Here is a 14,912-nt window from a genome sequence, read left to right as displayed (position 1 = left end):
TTCTTTTTAAGCCTTGACTACACATGGGACGTGTTGCAAAGACGTCCCTTGGTTGCTAACTCCACTTCAGCTCCATGGTAGCAGTAATGTTGAGCCATAGATGGGGCTGCTGCCAGAATTTTCAGTCCCAGGTCATCTTACCCTGCTCAGAGCAGGTCTAAAGGAAACACTGCTTAAACCACAGCAACCCGGCTTTTGCTACCCGTGTTGCTAATCGCAGTGGAAAAGTCTCTGACTTGACCCAAACAGGCTTTTGTGGTTTCCACTGGGAAATTTAGCTTTTGAATCATCTGGCAACATAAGGCTTTTTAGAAATCTTCCTTTAGCCAGTGCCCTGTGTGTATCTACAGCGGTTGGACGAGAAACAGTGGTCAGGGCTGGTAAGTGTGAGTATTAGCCGGGCCTTTTTAATCACCAGCTCTTCCAGGAATAGGAGACGCAGGAAATGTTGTGGGAAGGAAACCCTTTGGGCCAGGTCTCAGCTTCGTGAAAGCCTTTTTGTGTGTGTGTGTGCTGCCCTGGTACAGTCAGGGTGACCAGATGTCCCGATTTTATAGGGACAGTCCCGATTTTTGGGTCTTTTTCTTATATAGGCTCCTATTACCCTCCACCCCCGTCCCGATTTTTCACATTTGCAGTCTGGTCACCCTAGGTACTGTAAAGGGGCCTTACACAGGCTGGAAACCCCCCCATAGAATTCCCTATGGGGAGCAGGAGGCCTTCTGGCTGGTGCAGAGCTGGTGTGAAGTTTCTACACTGACAAGAGGCTTGCCTGGGGTACACCACACTGTCTGCTCTTGGTTTCCTAGGGGCTGTGGGAAGTAGAAGTCAGAGGAGCCCTGAGGCTGCTCCAGTTTATACTGGGGACCAGGCAGATCCAGCAATAGCCCCAGAATAAGGGGAACATGAAGCCACATTATCCCCCAAATCCCAGCCCCAAGTATGGTACTGGAGTAGTTGAGAATCCAACTGTTTGTTCCTCACCAAGTACCTCCTGAATACAGAGGGGCTTGGAGTATCTGAACTCTCCAGAATCCCTAGTACCCAGAGACTCTGAGCAACAGAGCTTGTTTTCTAGCTTCTCTAGCAGTTTCTAAAGAAATTCCACCCTTCCCCACCCCAGTCTTGGGTGCAGAATAACCCCCCACTGGCTTCCCCAGTGAGTCAGGGACAGCACATGCTCCAGCTTCTGCCTCTCATTCCCAGCTCCACCCGCTCCTGACCAGGGAGGTCCCCAGAGGTCAGACTAGACAGTTAGGATGATCCCTTTGGCAAAGATGGCAGCACTGAGAGTGAAGCAGGAAGCAATACACTGCCTCCCCTCTGCCCCCCACGAACCCTGCATCCACATCTCCCCAGCTGCTCATTGATATGAACCTGCCTCCCAGATACGTCACCCCTCTGCAGTGCCTTTACCTCCAGCGCTTTGCATGAAGGCTGTTGCCAGGCCTGTTGTCATGACTGGCCAAGTGGCTAGAACACTGGACTGGGACTCAGGAGAGCTGGGTTCTGTCCCGGGCTCAGGGTGTCCTTGGGCAAGTTACGTCACCTCCCTGTGCCTCGGTTTCCCTATCTGTTAAATGGGGGCAATGATCCTGTGGAGCGCTTTGAGATCTATTAATTGAAAAGTGCTATGTAAGAGCTCTAGAGGTTGTTGTTCTTATTGCTCCTGCTGCTTTTCAGGAGATCTTTTCCCTTGCAGGCCTGGCCACCCCGTAAAGTCCAAGTTGGTCAGAGAAGTCTGTCCCTGCATCCCCTATTAATAGTGCATGTACAAGCCCACAATTAATTCCCTGTGGGGGTGGGGGCAGAGAAAGAAAGCCGTGATTGGAAACACCCCAGACATGGGGTTGGCGCCTGTTGCAAAAGGGACACAAAGTCAGGGCGTTCCCAGGTGCCTACAGCCCCCCCTAAGGCCCTGCACGGTGTGCTGACATGCCCGGTTCCTGCGCACTGCCATCAGTCAGAGCCGGCTCAGCCCTGGGAATGCGCATCGGAGCCTCCTCACACACGCTTCACCTCCCCTGGCCTGTCGCTGCCAGATCTGAGCAAACAGAGCAGTGTGATGGAGGGGGATGGGGTAACAGTGCAAGGTTGGGCTAGGAGGACAGGGTAACAGCGATAGAGAATTGGGGTGGGGGGAAAGATGGACTATCCAGGACTCTCAAAGAGAAGGGGCTTGGAGGGGGAGGGAGGAATTAATGGGCGGAGTAGCGACCTGGGCCCTGCCTGCATTAAGGAAATTCCTACTATCTCAATGTGGTTACATGAGTTAGCGACGCTGCATTGATGCAAAGCTGGGCATGTACCCATGTAGCTTGAGCCCATCGTTCACTGATGTACTTTACAGCAGGTGCAAAGCCCGCTCTGCATCGGTGCAGCACATCCACACTCGGGCTTGATACTACCTCGATGTATCGGCGCACGTGTGGATTTCCTTCCTGTGGACGGTGCCCTAGGTACAGAGGGGTCAGCGCAGGGCAGCATTCCCGAGCAATACTGACGTTTTCTAGTAAATACGTGAGAGCATTGCAGAAGGGAAAGAAGGTGACTGCAGGGTGTTGAACCTGTTCACTCTGCTGCGTGGGGGTCTGGAACAGGTATTCTTCTTTGCCTGAATGGAGGTTAGAAATGCTAATAACCCTCTGGGGTTGGAGCCAACTCCATTCTGTTTAGGTGCCTGTATTGTGCAAATCCCTAAGATATTTGAGCATCTTCCAGAGTTAAGAATAAACCAAGTAGTATCTGTCATGAGACATTTCCCCTCCCTTCCACCTGCCAAGGGGAAAGGTTTTGTTCCTGCGTCTTTACAATGAAATATTAACACCCCCTTTCCAATATGCCACATGTTGCTTTGTGGAGACAGCAAGATTGAAGCAGCAGATCTAGGATAACCTTCTCAAACATGCCTAGGTGAGTTAGCAGTGAGTTCGGAGCCTAAGGCCCCCTGAAAATCAACATGATGTCAGCTCCTAAGTGGTTTAGGAACTCTTGAGTCCCCAGGTCTCAGTTTTAGCAGCGTAAATCCAGAATACCTCCATTAGCCTTTTCGGATCCAAGACCAGAATCTGGCCACCTGGGTGTAATTTTCTTTAATGTACATTTCAGACCCTGATGTCTCTGATGCCTGTTCACCTTTTGGTAGAATATCGTTTGCTCTTCTGTGGCCAGCTCCAGACACCAGCAAATCAAGCAGGTGCCGGGGGCGGCAAACGTAAAGGGGCAGCAGGAGGTTGGGCTCTGGGGCGGCAATCCGACCTCGGCGGCGGCGGGAATTCGGCGGCTGCTCCGTCACAGCGTGATTCGCGCTTGGCGGGAATTCGGCAGCAGGGACACGACTCTTCTTCGGTCGGCGGCCGCACCATCACTCCGCCTCTGTGTTCGGCGGGCAAGATTCCGCCTCCCCGTTCAGCGGCAAGTTGAGTTTTTTTGCTGCTTGGGGCAGCAAAAACGCTGGAGCGGGCCCTGGGCAGGACTCCTCTCAGAGAACAGATCAGGGTTTGTATGGAACTATGGGAACCATGGTCACCCTCTCTCTAATACCAGTGTCGTGACTGTGAAGACCATGCGTACACAGAGCATGGGCCGGATATGTGTTGCCCCACTCTGGACAGTGACTACATACAAATAGCCCCTTCTTACTCAACACATCTGCCCCCCAGGTGCATTGAGAGTCGGATCTGCTGACTTCAGTGTCTGAAACAGGTTGTGACTGCTGTTAGACCTGGAGAGCCAGCATAGCTCTGGGAGCAGGAGCTGGATTCTCTTTTGTCTCATCAGCACACCCGTTAACAAAGTTCTTTGACCGAGGATGGAAAAGAACCCAGCTTGATTCTCAGATCCCAAGTGGAGTTTGGAGGGCGAGTGGTTAGAGAAGCTAGCGTTTTACTTGCAAACTGAGCAGATTGATCTGGAGCCACTGAGAAGCAATAGCTGGGGGCCCCAGCAATGCTGTTCTTACCAAGTCACTGGTCTGCGTTGAACCCCACCTTGAAATGACGTTTCCATGCAGGATGGTACATAAATGACCACTGAGCCAATCTTTCCCTGGGCCAATGCCAGCCAGCTCGTTCCCAGGGGTTTTCACTCTTGTTTTCTGTAAAAAGCAAGACCTCTGTCCCCAAGTCAGACATTAACCACCGACACCAACGCCAGTTCTGTCTTTGCACTTCCTTCCTAGCATGAGGAGGTGGATATCCTGGGCCTGGATGGACACATCTACAAAGGGCGGATGGACACTCGGCTCCCATCAATTTCAGTCAAGGAAGGTAAGTCTCGGATGCCTGGTTTGTTTTCTTTGGGGAGCCTTTGTTCACGTCCTGCCTGTTGTTGATGGAATGCAACTGTTTCTTTATCATGCTGGCCAGAGCCGGAGGAATGTGGGATTGAGAGCAGAGAAGGGTGTTCCCTCTTTTGTCCATTCCTCCAAAATGGATCTGCTGTCCACGTAGCACCCTGAAAAGGGCCACTGTATGATGGGAGGCCTTTGTCTGTCTATATTAGGTAATTATATTGGCCCCCAGCACCTCGGTATCCGAGCAGCTCACAATCTTTAATGTATTTCTGTCCTCAACCAGGCTATGAGGCAGGACTGTGCTGTTATCCCCATTGTACAGAGGGGAACTCAGGCACACAGAGTGACTTGCCCAAGGTCACACAGGAAGTCTGTGGCGGGGTTTGTCCCAAGTCCTAGGCTAGCACCCGAACCACAGGATCAGCCTTCATCTTGATTCCTTGGGTGGAATCTGCTGCTCACATGATCTCCAGCCCTCTCCTCAACCCCTGTAAATACGGTATCCTTAAAACAACAGCGTGGGAAGTGGGAGGTATGATCTTCAGCACTCTGCTGGACTCTGACCTAACCGGTGGGTAGTTCCCATCCTGGGTCCAATGGGGGCGTGGAAGCTGTACCCAGTGCCCTTTGTCTAGAGTGCGAGGTAGCTCTGTGCCTGCTAACTGGAAGGCAGTAGGGATTGTCACGGGGGATACAGGGGAGACTCAGTCTCCACCAATGTTCTGGGATACCCCATTGAAGAGGGCAAGAGTGGCTGCCTAGGGAGCACCGCTGAGTACCCAGAATGCTTTGCCATGGTGCATTAACCCTTCCTGTTCCTCTAGCCCATGACTGAAATGTTGCCCCCTCCACACAAACACAGTGCACCAAGGCTAGAGGCAAGATGTGAAGAATGTGCCCCTACTGCCCCCTGTTGGCTGCCCTGGGAATTGCTTCCAAATTCTTCAGAGATCGGCCAAACTTCAGCCTATGCAAGAATGCATAGGGCAGTGGAGTCCTGCCACTGAGTAAGGGGGAGCAGCCAATGGGACAGCGGGAGGGGAGGGGTCAGAGAGCAGCCAATGGGGCTCATGGGGTGCTGGGGATCCCCCCCAGTAGCCAAGGCACCGCACCAGAGCATGCGACTGAGCCAATCAAAAATAGGAGATAACTGGGTCAATAGTCAAGCGTTCCCCGTCTGGTGCTTGTGTGCATCATTCCTCTCTTGGAATCACTGTCAGGTGACAGCAGCAGCTTGAATGAACTTGTCCTTCCCTTTCAGTCCTGGTAGCTCATCTGTTCTCCTGCAGACTTTGCCAGTTACATAACAACGTGCCCAAGGTGGGTGGCGGTTTTGACAGGGCAGAGCAGTGTGTGCGTGTTCAGATCTGCATGCTAATCCCCAGGAATAAGGAGAGTACCCAAGGGGCTCAGCAAACGCATCAGGTCAAACCTTTCCCCAAGGAAATGAAGGGGCAAGAACTCTGGGGTCTTTTCCTGTTTCTGCTGCAGGCTGGGGAAATTGCATGCTCGTTGCCTCAGTTTCCTCATTTGTAAAATGGGGATAATAAAGCTTCCTAGTGGGGTGGAGGCAGGGGGATTGTCTGAGGCTTGGCTCATTAATGTATGTGAAGAGCTTTGAGATCCTGGGTTAGAGGACACTGTAACAGCGCCAGGCAGTATTGCAGCACTGATTCCATGTGAGCAGGGGATGCAGCCCCCTCTCAACTAGCTGCTCCCTAGCACTGAGTGCTGGTAAACTCCACACGAGGCATTGTGTTACTTCTCCTATACGCTTTTCTGCAAGGTGCACTGTACTTGGTGAAATACACTGTGATCTGCTATTTTCCACTCATACCAGCTTTCTGTTCTTTGGGTGGCTTTCCGCTGTGTGGCCCCACGCAATGGGGTCCCACAGAGACTCTACCATGAAAGGTCCTTGGACAGTAGATTCTCAGGTCACTGACTTGAATGGAGTTCCACCAGGTCTAGGAGTTTCCATCAGGGATGTATGTAGCCCAGAATGTCTAAAGCTAACACCCATCTCAGATCTGCGCAGCTCTCTCATGGGCAGTCCTCTGCAGTAGCTGAGCCACCATTACCTTGTGGCTCCAGGAACTGTTGAAACCCTCCACTTACACATATGCTTCCCATCAGGTCCTTTGAAGACCAAACCCAAGCTCTCCCGGTCTTCATCACAACGGCAGTCGACCCTGGTGGACACAGCCGGCCTCCCAGCACGCCCACAGAGCGCCAAACTGTCTTCCCCCAGCAATTCAGGTACCTCGCTTGGGTTTAGATGGGAGCTGGAGCCCCCTGAGAATTTACTCTCTGATAAGCATGTGCTACTGAGAGGCTCCTAGTGGAATCCCCTGTCTCGTTCCCTCTGTTCCTAGCAGAGACTCCCCCCACCTGGAGCTGGGGTAGGTTATGCCAGGCTCTGTGTAGACGCTGTGGTGAGGAGGGTTCAAGGAGGCTTCTCTCCCGCGCCCCCAAGGGACAAGACACACCAGTCTGCCTCTGGAGTCCCCACTAACCACAGTTAGCTTTGGAGTATTTGTGCCCAGCTGCTGCAGAGGCAGCCAGCAGAGGGGGCACGAGGTAAAGAACAAACCCACTTCCCATCACAGGGCTGAGGCTGTTTGTCAGAACATCAGCGATGACAAAAGCCAACCAGGAAATAAAAGCACCCCTGGGACACCAACAGGCTCTGTAAACAAATAGGGGGTGCGGGGGAAGGGGGGGAGAGAATCACTGGGGCCCTTGCTCCCGCCATGGGGAAATCCCACGGAGGGACAAGGAACAGTCACATGTGAAGCTTCCCCCCTGCCGTTCCATCAGGGATGTGGCTGGGTTGCCCAGCCCCATGCAGGTGTTTCAGCCCACCCACCTGAGATCTGCAGGTGGGAACCTCCCCAGTGCCCTGTGCTGCTCCTCATCCTCCCGAGTCCCCACAGGCAGTTGCTCCAACACCCCACCCAGTGGGGATGCTTGCTGCGTAGAAGGGGAGACGCTGCTGGTTCAATCCACTCCGACTGGAGGGGAAGCTGCTCTCTGGTCCATCCACCCTGAAAAGGGCCACATATGGAAGCTAGAGAGATGGGCTGTGGGGGAATGCAGCAGCGCTCCCCACCCCAGATGCAGGGCCTTTCCTGCTGACCCCTCTGCGCCACATGGCCGAGGGCAGCCTGCAGCCCAAAGCAAGAAGGAAAGACGTGATCTTGATTCCAAGCTTCTTACTGGTGCTGGGGACCAACATTGCAGACTCTTCTAAACTAGCATTCAGTGGCGTCCTTTATAAAAACGCCCTGATGATGGATGGATTTGGGGTCTCTTGGCAGTCCCTGTGTCAGCCCATCCATCTGTTCATTTTGGTAAGGGTGAGCTGCGTGATGCTGCAGAACCATGTGATCTGAGCCATGATTTAAAACACAATCGGCTAGAACAACTGTAATAGAATCTGGACTGAGTGAAGAGCTTGCCGGGAAAGCACAGAACCTCTCAGCACAGCTGACAGCAATATTCCCCTCCCACCATTAAAACAGAGACACATAGCATTTGACAATGTACATGCCTTCAGCAGGAAGAGCACGTGTTTAGCTTGGTAGAATTGGGTATGGAAAGAAAGAAGGCAAAAAAGTTTGATTGGGCAAATGGATTGAAAGCAGCAAGGATGGAGGAAAAGATCCATCAATAGATATGTGAAATAACAGATTGCATTGGGGTGAACTTCACTCAGAGGGACAAATTCTCTGCTTCACTGAAGCCCCACACTTAATTTGCACTTCAGCGGGGTCTCAATAAACAAACATGGAGTGGATGTCAAGAGCAGGCTTAGGATGTGATGGAAAATAGGGGAGATGGATGGATTTGTAGAAGAGCATGTCGATGAATGGGTGGACAGAGGCATAACGACTGATAGTTGAAGGATAGAAGCAAGGTAGGCGAATGGAGGGTGGCTGGATGTAAGAATGGATGGAAAAGTGGCTGGATGGGAAAGGATCAGGAAGTGAGGGACTGGGAAAGCAGGCTGGATGGGTGATGAGTGCAGAAACAGAGACATGGCCCAGGATGCACGGAGAATCAGATAGCTGGATAATCCGTCAGTTAAATCGTCTGCAATGTTTCCCTGTAGGTACAGCTAGGTCGCTAAAGGACAGGCCCGTGTCATCAGAGGGTCGACTGTCCCGGGTGGACCTGACCCATCTATCAACCTCAACATCTCCCCCTGGGGAGGCAAGAGAGGATTCTCCCATGCAGGAGAAAGAAACGCTAGAGCTTCACCTGGACCTTTCCATGCACCGGCGATCGGCTGAGCAGTTACAGTGACTGCAATGGCAGGAAAGCAGCGCTCGCTGATGGAAGCCAGGCAATAAAGAGTGAGCAGAACAGAGAGGAGGCTGTGTACATGTGTCGCGGCGATAGGAACAGGGAGCTTTTTGTGCGGTGCCTGCGGCAAACAGGACCCAGGGCTGTTCCACGCAACAGCACTGTTAAAAGGAGGTGGGCAGCACGTTCATTCATGAAAACGGTTCATCCCTGGCCTTTGCAAATCCTCCCCTCGGTGCTGCTAGCTTTGCCTGAGTAGATTTTGCAAATACCAGATCTTCTGCATAAGCCAGTTTGACACTGGCTCATTTCAGCCCCAGGGATCTTGTACTGTCCTTCGTATCACAGAGCCCGACGCACCTCATGTGCATGAAGGGGGATCTTTGAAACTGGACTATGGTTGACTTGTTTGAGTGAAAAGCACCAGGGCAGAATGCAGCCCAAAGTTCTCCCCCCACGGCCAACTGTCCTCCTCGGTGGAGAGCTGTGGCTCGCCACGGGCCCTAAGTAGCTACTTGGAACACTGCATGCTGGGATCTGTAGTCTTCATAAGATGCACCTTAGTACTGAAGAGGAGGGTAGGCTACAGTCTGCTCTATTCTGTACACCTTGGCGGTGGCCCTTGGGGAGCCCCCTAGCAAACAACTAGTGCGGCCCTCATGCAGGAAAAGCCTGAACTCCGTATCAAGTAAGGACTGGTCCCTCTAGAAGTCAAATCAGGGTTTGTGGGGCAGGCAGGGAGGGGATTGTGCACCAGGGTAGCTGCCTCCCCTCTGCCCTTTCCCAACCCCTTCCCACCGTGCTTGATCCACCATGGGATTGTTGCAGCTGTGCTCAGACTGGAGTTGGCAAGAGAGGTTTCTAAGCAAGGGGCTACGTGCTTTGTCTTTCCTACAGCAGGGCAGTGCCTGTGCTCCAGGAGTCATTAGAAAAGAATCTGGTGCTCTGTCGTTTCCTCATCCGGTGCATACAAAGGCCTCTCTGATCAGAACTGCTCTTTCCCCCGCACAGGTCTTTGCTTCCCGGAGTGCCTGGCCCTCAGACAGGGGGACAAGGTGAAGGGCGCCCGCCCCAGCTAATGTAATCTAAACTTCCCAGCCCTTTGTTTTCTTTTGTCGGTGAGGAGGAAGGGAGGGAGGGAGGTGATAGTGCTGAGTGATTTGAGGAGGACAGGTGGCCTGTGGATAAGGCACAAGACTGAATGTCAAAGCCAGGTTCAATTCTTCGCTCTGCCACTGACTCACTGTGTGACCTTGGGTGGACCCCTCCGCTCCTGTATGCCTTCATTTCCACCATCTGTAAAAGTCCCTGTTGTGAGGTCTACTTCATCCATGCATGAAGCCCCTTGAGATCCCTTGATCTGTGGAGCTGTACAAATGCAAGGGAATACTATGAAGGGTTACAAATAATTCCAAAGCCGGGGAGACAGATGTCTAGAAAACAGACAGGAAAACCCCACCTTTTAATCCTCCTGGCTTGCATCTAGGTTCTTGCACTATTGTCCCCATTCCTTGATTCAGTCTCATGCACTTTTTGCCTGCTGCATTTAACCTAGCTGCCTGCTTTTCATTTTCATCCTCTCCATGGCTCTGGTCCTGGTTTGATCCTCATTTGGAGCTAGCGTTGTGAGAGAGAGAGGACTCTTTTTCCACTTGCTTTAATGCTGCCTTAGAGTGCCTTGGACTGCCCTAGCACAACAAGACAAACCGAAGTCCAGACGGCGGGTAGCATTTCGTAGTCAAGGAAGGGCTGAGCAGTAAAGATGCCATGGTGCAGCTTGATTTCAATTGTCTGCTCACTCACACCTTTTGTGTGTCTAGCAAAGCCACAAGGCTTTCACTGGGGTGAGGGACAGCAGGTTTCAGCAGGCAGTGTTTAGAGAACTGTCAGTGTAACCAATACTAGACAGGTCACATGGCACAATTATTGTGTAAGTCCTCCTAACTGGGTTAGTAATTACACAGGCTTTGATTAATGCCCCGTAGCTACTTCCTTGCATGCTCCCAACATTGTTTTGTTGTTACACTTGGCCGATGGCATCTGTGGTGTGATGTAGACGTCAGAAATCATCACACGCTTACAATGTAACATGACCCATTGCCTGCCACCAACCCTGCAAATAACCAAGACACGCTCCCAGTGAATACGTGGCACATGCTCTAATGCCACTTGCCCTGTTACTCAATGGCCATCCCCTGGCACTTGTCTTATGAACATCCTGCCACTATCTGTTCTGTCATAGTTGTTAACCTGTAAATATCCTGCTGCTGCAGTGTTTGCCCCTGTGATGACGGTGGACGCTGCCCACGAGGAGGGACAGTTCAGGACCATTGTCCCTGCGTTCTGAAAGCTCCTGCCAGTGCACAATGAAAGCAACAATGTTTCTGTAAGGGGAAAACTTGAATGAAGTTTATAGTATGGGCTGGCTCCAGCTCCCATTACAGTCAATGGCAAAAGCCCCTTTGACTTGGATGGGAACCAGGCTGGGCGCTGAATGATTTAATGTGAAGGATGTGACGGTGTGGAGCGGAGACCAGCTGGGAGAGGAGGGACCAGCAAGAGGGCCTTCGCAGGGGAAGATTCACCCCTGCGCAGAGGGCCTGGACACAGCCTATGCACCTCTTACAGGTAGGTCCCGTGGGAGCTCTATTTTGAGGGTATCTGTGGGGCTCAAGTGGTGCCTAGGCCCGGGTCTCTCATGCCAAGTGGATTAAACTTGGGCAAGTTTTGGCCCCACATATTCAACACGCCCACTGCACGTGAACACGGTATGTGACGTGCTTGGTGTAGGTCTCCAGTGTGCGACAGTACAGTGTAGACATGCTGTCTGTTCTGTGTGGTTGACCCAGAGCCATGCCAGGGTTGAATCTGTCCATAGTGGGCCGAGTTTTTGCCTTTCATTAATACCCCATGCTGGACACCTGCTGGGCATGCTGGCAGCACATGGATGCTGCCTGGCGGCTGGCGACAAGCATATGCCATACACTGTAGGCAGGCGGCACACGTGTGCTGCACTCACGAGCCGTGTGCTGCATGCCGGCCACATGGTGGGTGGCTACAAATGCTGCACGCTGCACTTACAGGCCATGGACTGCCCAAGGCCTGCTGGCAGCACCGGTGCGGCTGACTCTACGTGCTGCATGCTGGTTTCCTGCAGTCACGTGGAGATGACAGCATCCTGCACGGTCCTGACATTTAAAGTTAAATTAACCATAGAGAATGATACACCCCTCAGTCCTGTGTTCTCTGTGTATACCCCCCATGCCGAGGCCCGGTAACAACGGGGTGTTCCACAGGGAATGTTGAAGGAGGAATTCTTTACAGCCTCTTCTGCTCCAGCACCCTGGTGGATCTCTGGAGAGCAGGGGCCACCCTCACCGTCCTCCCTTGGCCTGCTCCTGCCCCTGTCCCCAGGCCTCACTGTGCATGCTGTCTTCGCAAGCTCCCCAAGCCCTGTCTCTCCCCTCCGCTGCATCTGGGGCTCTCCATGCCTGCTGCGGAAGGGGCAGGATGTACTCTGGAGAGAATGCCAGTGCTAGCTCCGTCGAGTCCCAGCTGTGCCCAGCTGGTGCCATGGCTGCCTACTGCATGTTCTGCACAGGCTGCGCTTGCCAACGTGGGCGAGAGAGTCCGAGAGCAGATCCGCAGCACAGATGTGACGGGCGGCTGGGATCCGACAGCACCAGTTTGGCCCAAGCTTGAAAAGCAGCAAACACCTTGCTGCATCCCAGGTGCGGGAACCCACCTGCTGTGCTGCCCCTCCCCACTGACTGTAGAGCCCCTGAACGTGGGCTCTGGCCTTTGGAAACCAGCGACTTTGGACGTACTGAAGCAGGCTATTAAAATATTCCCTCCCACCTCCCTTGTATCGTTCCCCAGGACGAGGGAGAACCTTTTGAAACAGACCAGTTTTAAGCAATGTTTGCCTGACCCGCCTTTCCCGGGCTTGTCAAAGGAATGATTGTGACTTCTTAGACATTATTAACCACATCAGAAGAGGTGGGTTTATTTACTTAAATAGCATTGTATGGGCCCTAACTAGTCATTGCCGTGAGCTGTGCCTGCTTCTGCCAATGAGAAATTGCTCCTCCTATGTTTGTTCAAAACAACTTAGGATTGTTTTATTGTCCTTCGAGTGAAGGGGGAGGATGTGAACACTTCTGATGTGATGTGCTGCTCAAGCAGGTGTGTTCTAATTCACTCGGATCTGTACAGCTCCCTCGTTCATTCACTCATTCACACTTCACGCTGTGTCCCTGCCTCTAAGATGCAAATTTCTCATCTGAGAGAGAATGCAACATGTACAGGCTGCACTCAGTTTCCACTATGCGCTTCTTGTCTTGGCTGCTTCCAGTGATGGGATTAAGCATTTTAGCCAATGTGAGAGTAGTCGCTTAGCGCTTGTCTACACTATGGATGCTAGAGTGGCAAAGCGTCATAGTGTAGACACTTGCTTCATCAACAGAAGGGGTTCTTCCATCTGTAGTTAACCCACCCCCACCAACAGGCACTAGGTTGGTCGATGCTATGACGGGTTGTGTCACAGAAATCCCCTTGGGACAGCCACCTGATGTGCTGAGACTACCTCTGAGCCTATTTTCCCTGCCAGCTTGGGACTTCAGTACCCTGTCTTGTTGAGCCAGACATGCTAGCCTGCTGCAAACACAGACCCAGGTCTGAACCACGTCCCCAAAAGCTGCAGGCTTAACTGAAAACAGCTTAAGAAGTGCTTCTGTCTCCAGCACCTAGATACCCAGTTCCCAATGGGGTCCAAACCCCGAATAAATCCATTTTACCCCGTACAAAGCTTATACAGGGTAAACTCATAGATTACCCTCTATAACTGATAGAGAGAGATGCACAATTGTTTGCTCCCCCAAGTATTAATACTTGCTCTGGGTTAATTAATAAGCAAAACGTGATTTTATTAAATATAAAAAGTAGGGTTTAAGTGGTTCCAAGTAATAACAGACAGAACAAAGTAAATTACCAAGCAAAATAAAACAAAAACACACAAGTCTATGCCTAATACAGTAGGAAACTAAATGCAGGTAAATCTTACCCTCAGAGATATTCCAATAAGCTTCTTTCACAGACTAGATGCCTTTCTCGTCTGCGCCCAATCCTTTCCCCTGGTACAGTCCTTGTTCAAGCTCAGGTGGTAGCTAGGGGATTTCTCATGACTGCAGCCCCCTTTGTTGTGTTCCACCCCCTTATATAGCTTTGGCACAAGGCGAGAATCTTTTGTCTCTTTGGGTCCCGACCCCTCCTTCTAAATGGAAAAGCACCAGGTTTAAGATGGATTTCCAGTACCACGTGACATGGTCACATGTCTTGTGAGACCCCAAGCCTTCATTCTTCCCAGCCTGACTCACAGGAAGGCTTGCAAGTAAACAGAGCCATCTACAGTCAGTTGTCCTAGCTGATGGAAACCATCAAGATTCTAAACCACCATTAATGGCCCACACGTTGCATAACTACCATAGGACCTCAGAGTTATATTCTATATTCCTAGTTTCAGACACAAGAATGATACATTCATACAAATAGGATGAATGCACTCAGTAGATAAGCTTTGTAATGATAACTTACAAGAGACCTTTTGCATGAAGCATATTCCGGTTACGTTATATTCACACTTATCAGCATATTTTCATAAAATCCTATGGAGTGCAACGTCACAGATGCAACCAGCAGTGTCTATACTGTGGCTCAGGTCGGCTGAACTGCATCTTTCAGGGTGTGAATTTTTCACACCCGTGAGCAAAGGAGCTAGGTTGACCTAAGTTTTTGGTGTAGACCAGGTAGGGTGACCAGATAGCAAGTGTGAAAAATCGGGACGGGGGTGAGGGGTAATAGGAAACAATATAAAAATAAGCCCCAAATATTGGGATTGTCCTTATAAAAGCAGGACATCTGGTCACCCTAAGACCAGGCCATAGACTGTCAGTCAGTCTCTGGGATTTGCAAGCAGACAGACAATTAGTTACTTCTCCAGAGATCTGTAGCCAGAGATACACAGGCCCTAATGCTGGTCCCTTTGAAATCAGGAAGCTGGGCAAAAATGTTAAATGAAACGTAAAACTAGGTGCCATTCACCTGGTTTCTTGTTTCGTTACAGAGCCAAAGCTGGGACCAGATACCCACAAACCTTCACTGGAGTGTCCTAAAGCTAGTTAAACTGGGCAGAGTGCTCAGTGAGGCCAGGCCTTGGTGCTTCTGCTGGTGGGGCACTGCCCCCCAGAAAGAAAATGCCGTCAACTTGAAATAAATGTACCGCATCTCAACTCTGTGTGCTACGTACAGTGGT

General features: G+C 51.5%; 1 protein-coding gene across 2 annotated transcripts in view; it reads left to right on the top strand.

Moving 5' to 3' along the window:
* QRICH2 (glutamine rich 2) overlaps nucleotides 1–9,707 on the top strand; it is a 53,466-nt gene extending 43,759 nt beyond the window's left edge. The window contains exons 18-20 of one of the 2 annotated variants that reach the window (XM_074971072.1): nucleotides 4,181–4,268; nucleotides 6,431–6,557; nucleotides 8,413–9,707. In XM_074971072.1, the coding sequence (XP_074827173.1) occupies nucleotides 4,181–4,268; nucleotides 6,431–6,557; nucleotides 8,413–8,602 (405 nt within the window). In that variant the 3' untranslated portion in view covers nucleotides 8,603–9,707. The remainder of the gene's footprint in view (nucleotides 1–4,180; nucleotides 4,269–6,430; nucleotides 6,558–8,412) is intronic. The other variant, XM_074971073.1, reaches the window with a different exon arrangement.
* Nucleotides 9,708–14,912: the final 5,205 nt, after the last annotated feature.

This window comes from Natator depressus, chromosome 14 (genome assembly GCF_965152275.1).
Source record: "Natator depressus isolate rNatDep1 chromosome 14, rNatDep2.hap1, whole genome shotgun sequence".
Lineage (NCBI taxonomy): Eukaryota > Metazoa > Chordata > Testudines > Cheloniidae > Natator > Natator depressus.
Note: the sequence above shows the minus strand (reverse complement) of the source record. Positions and strands in the feature narration are given on the sequence as shown.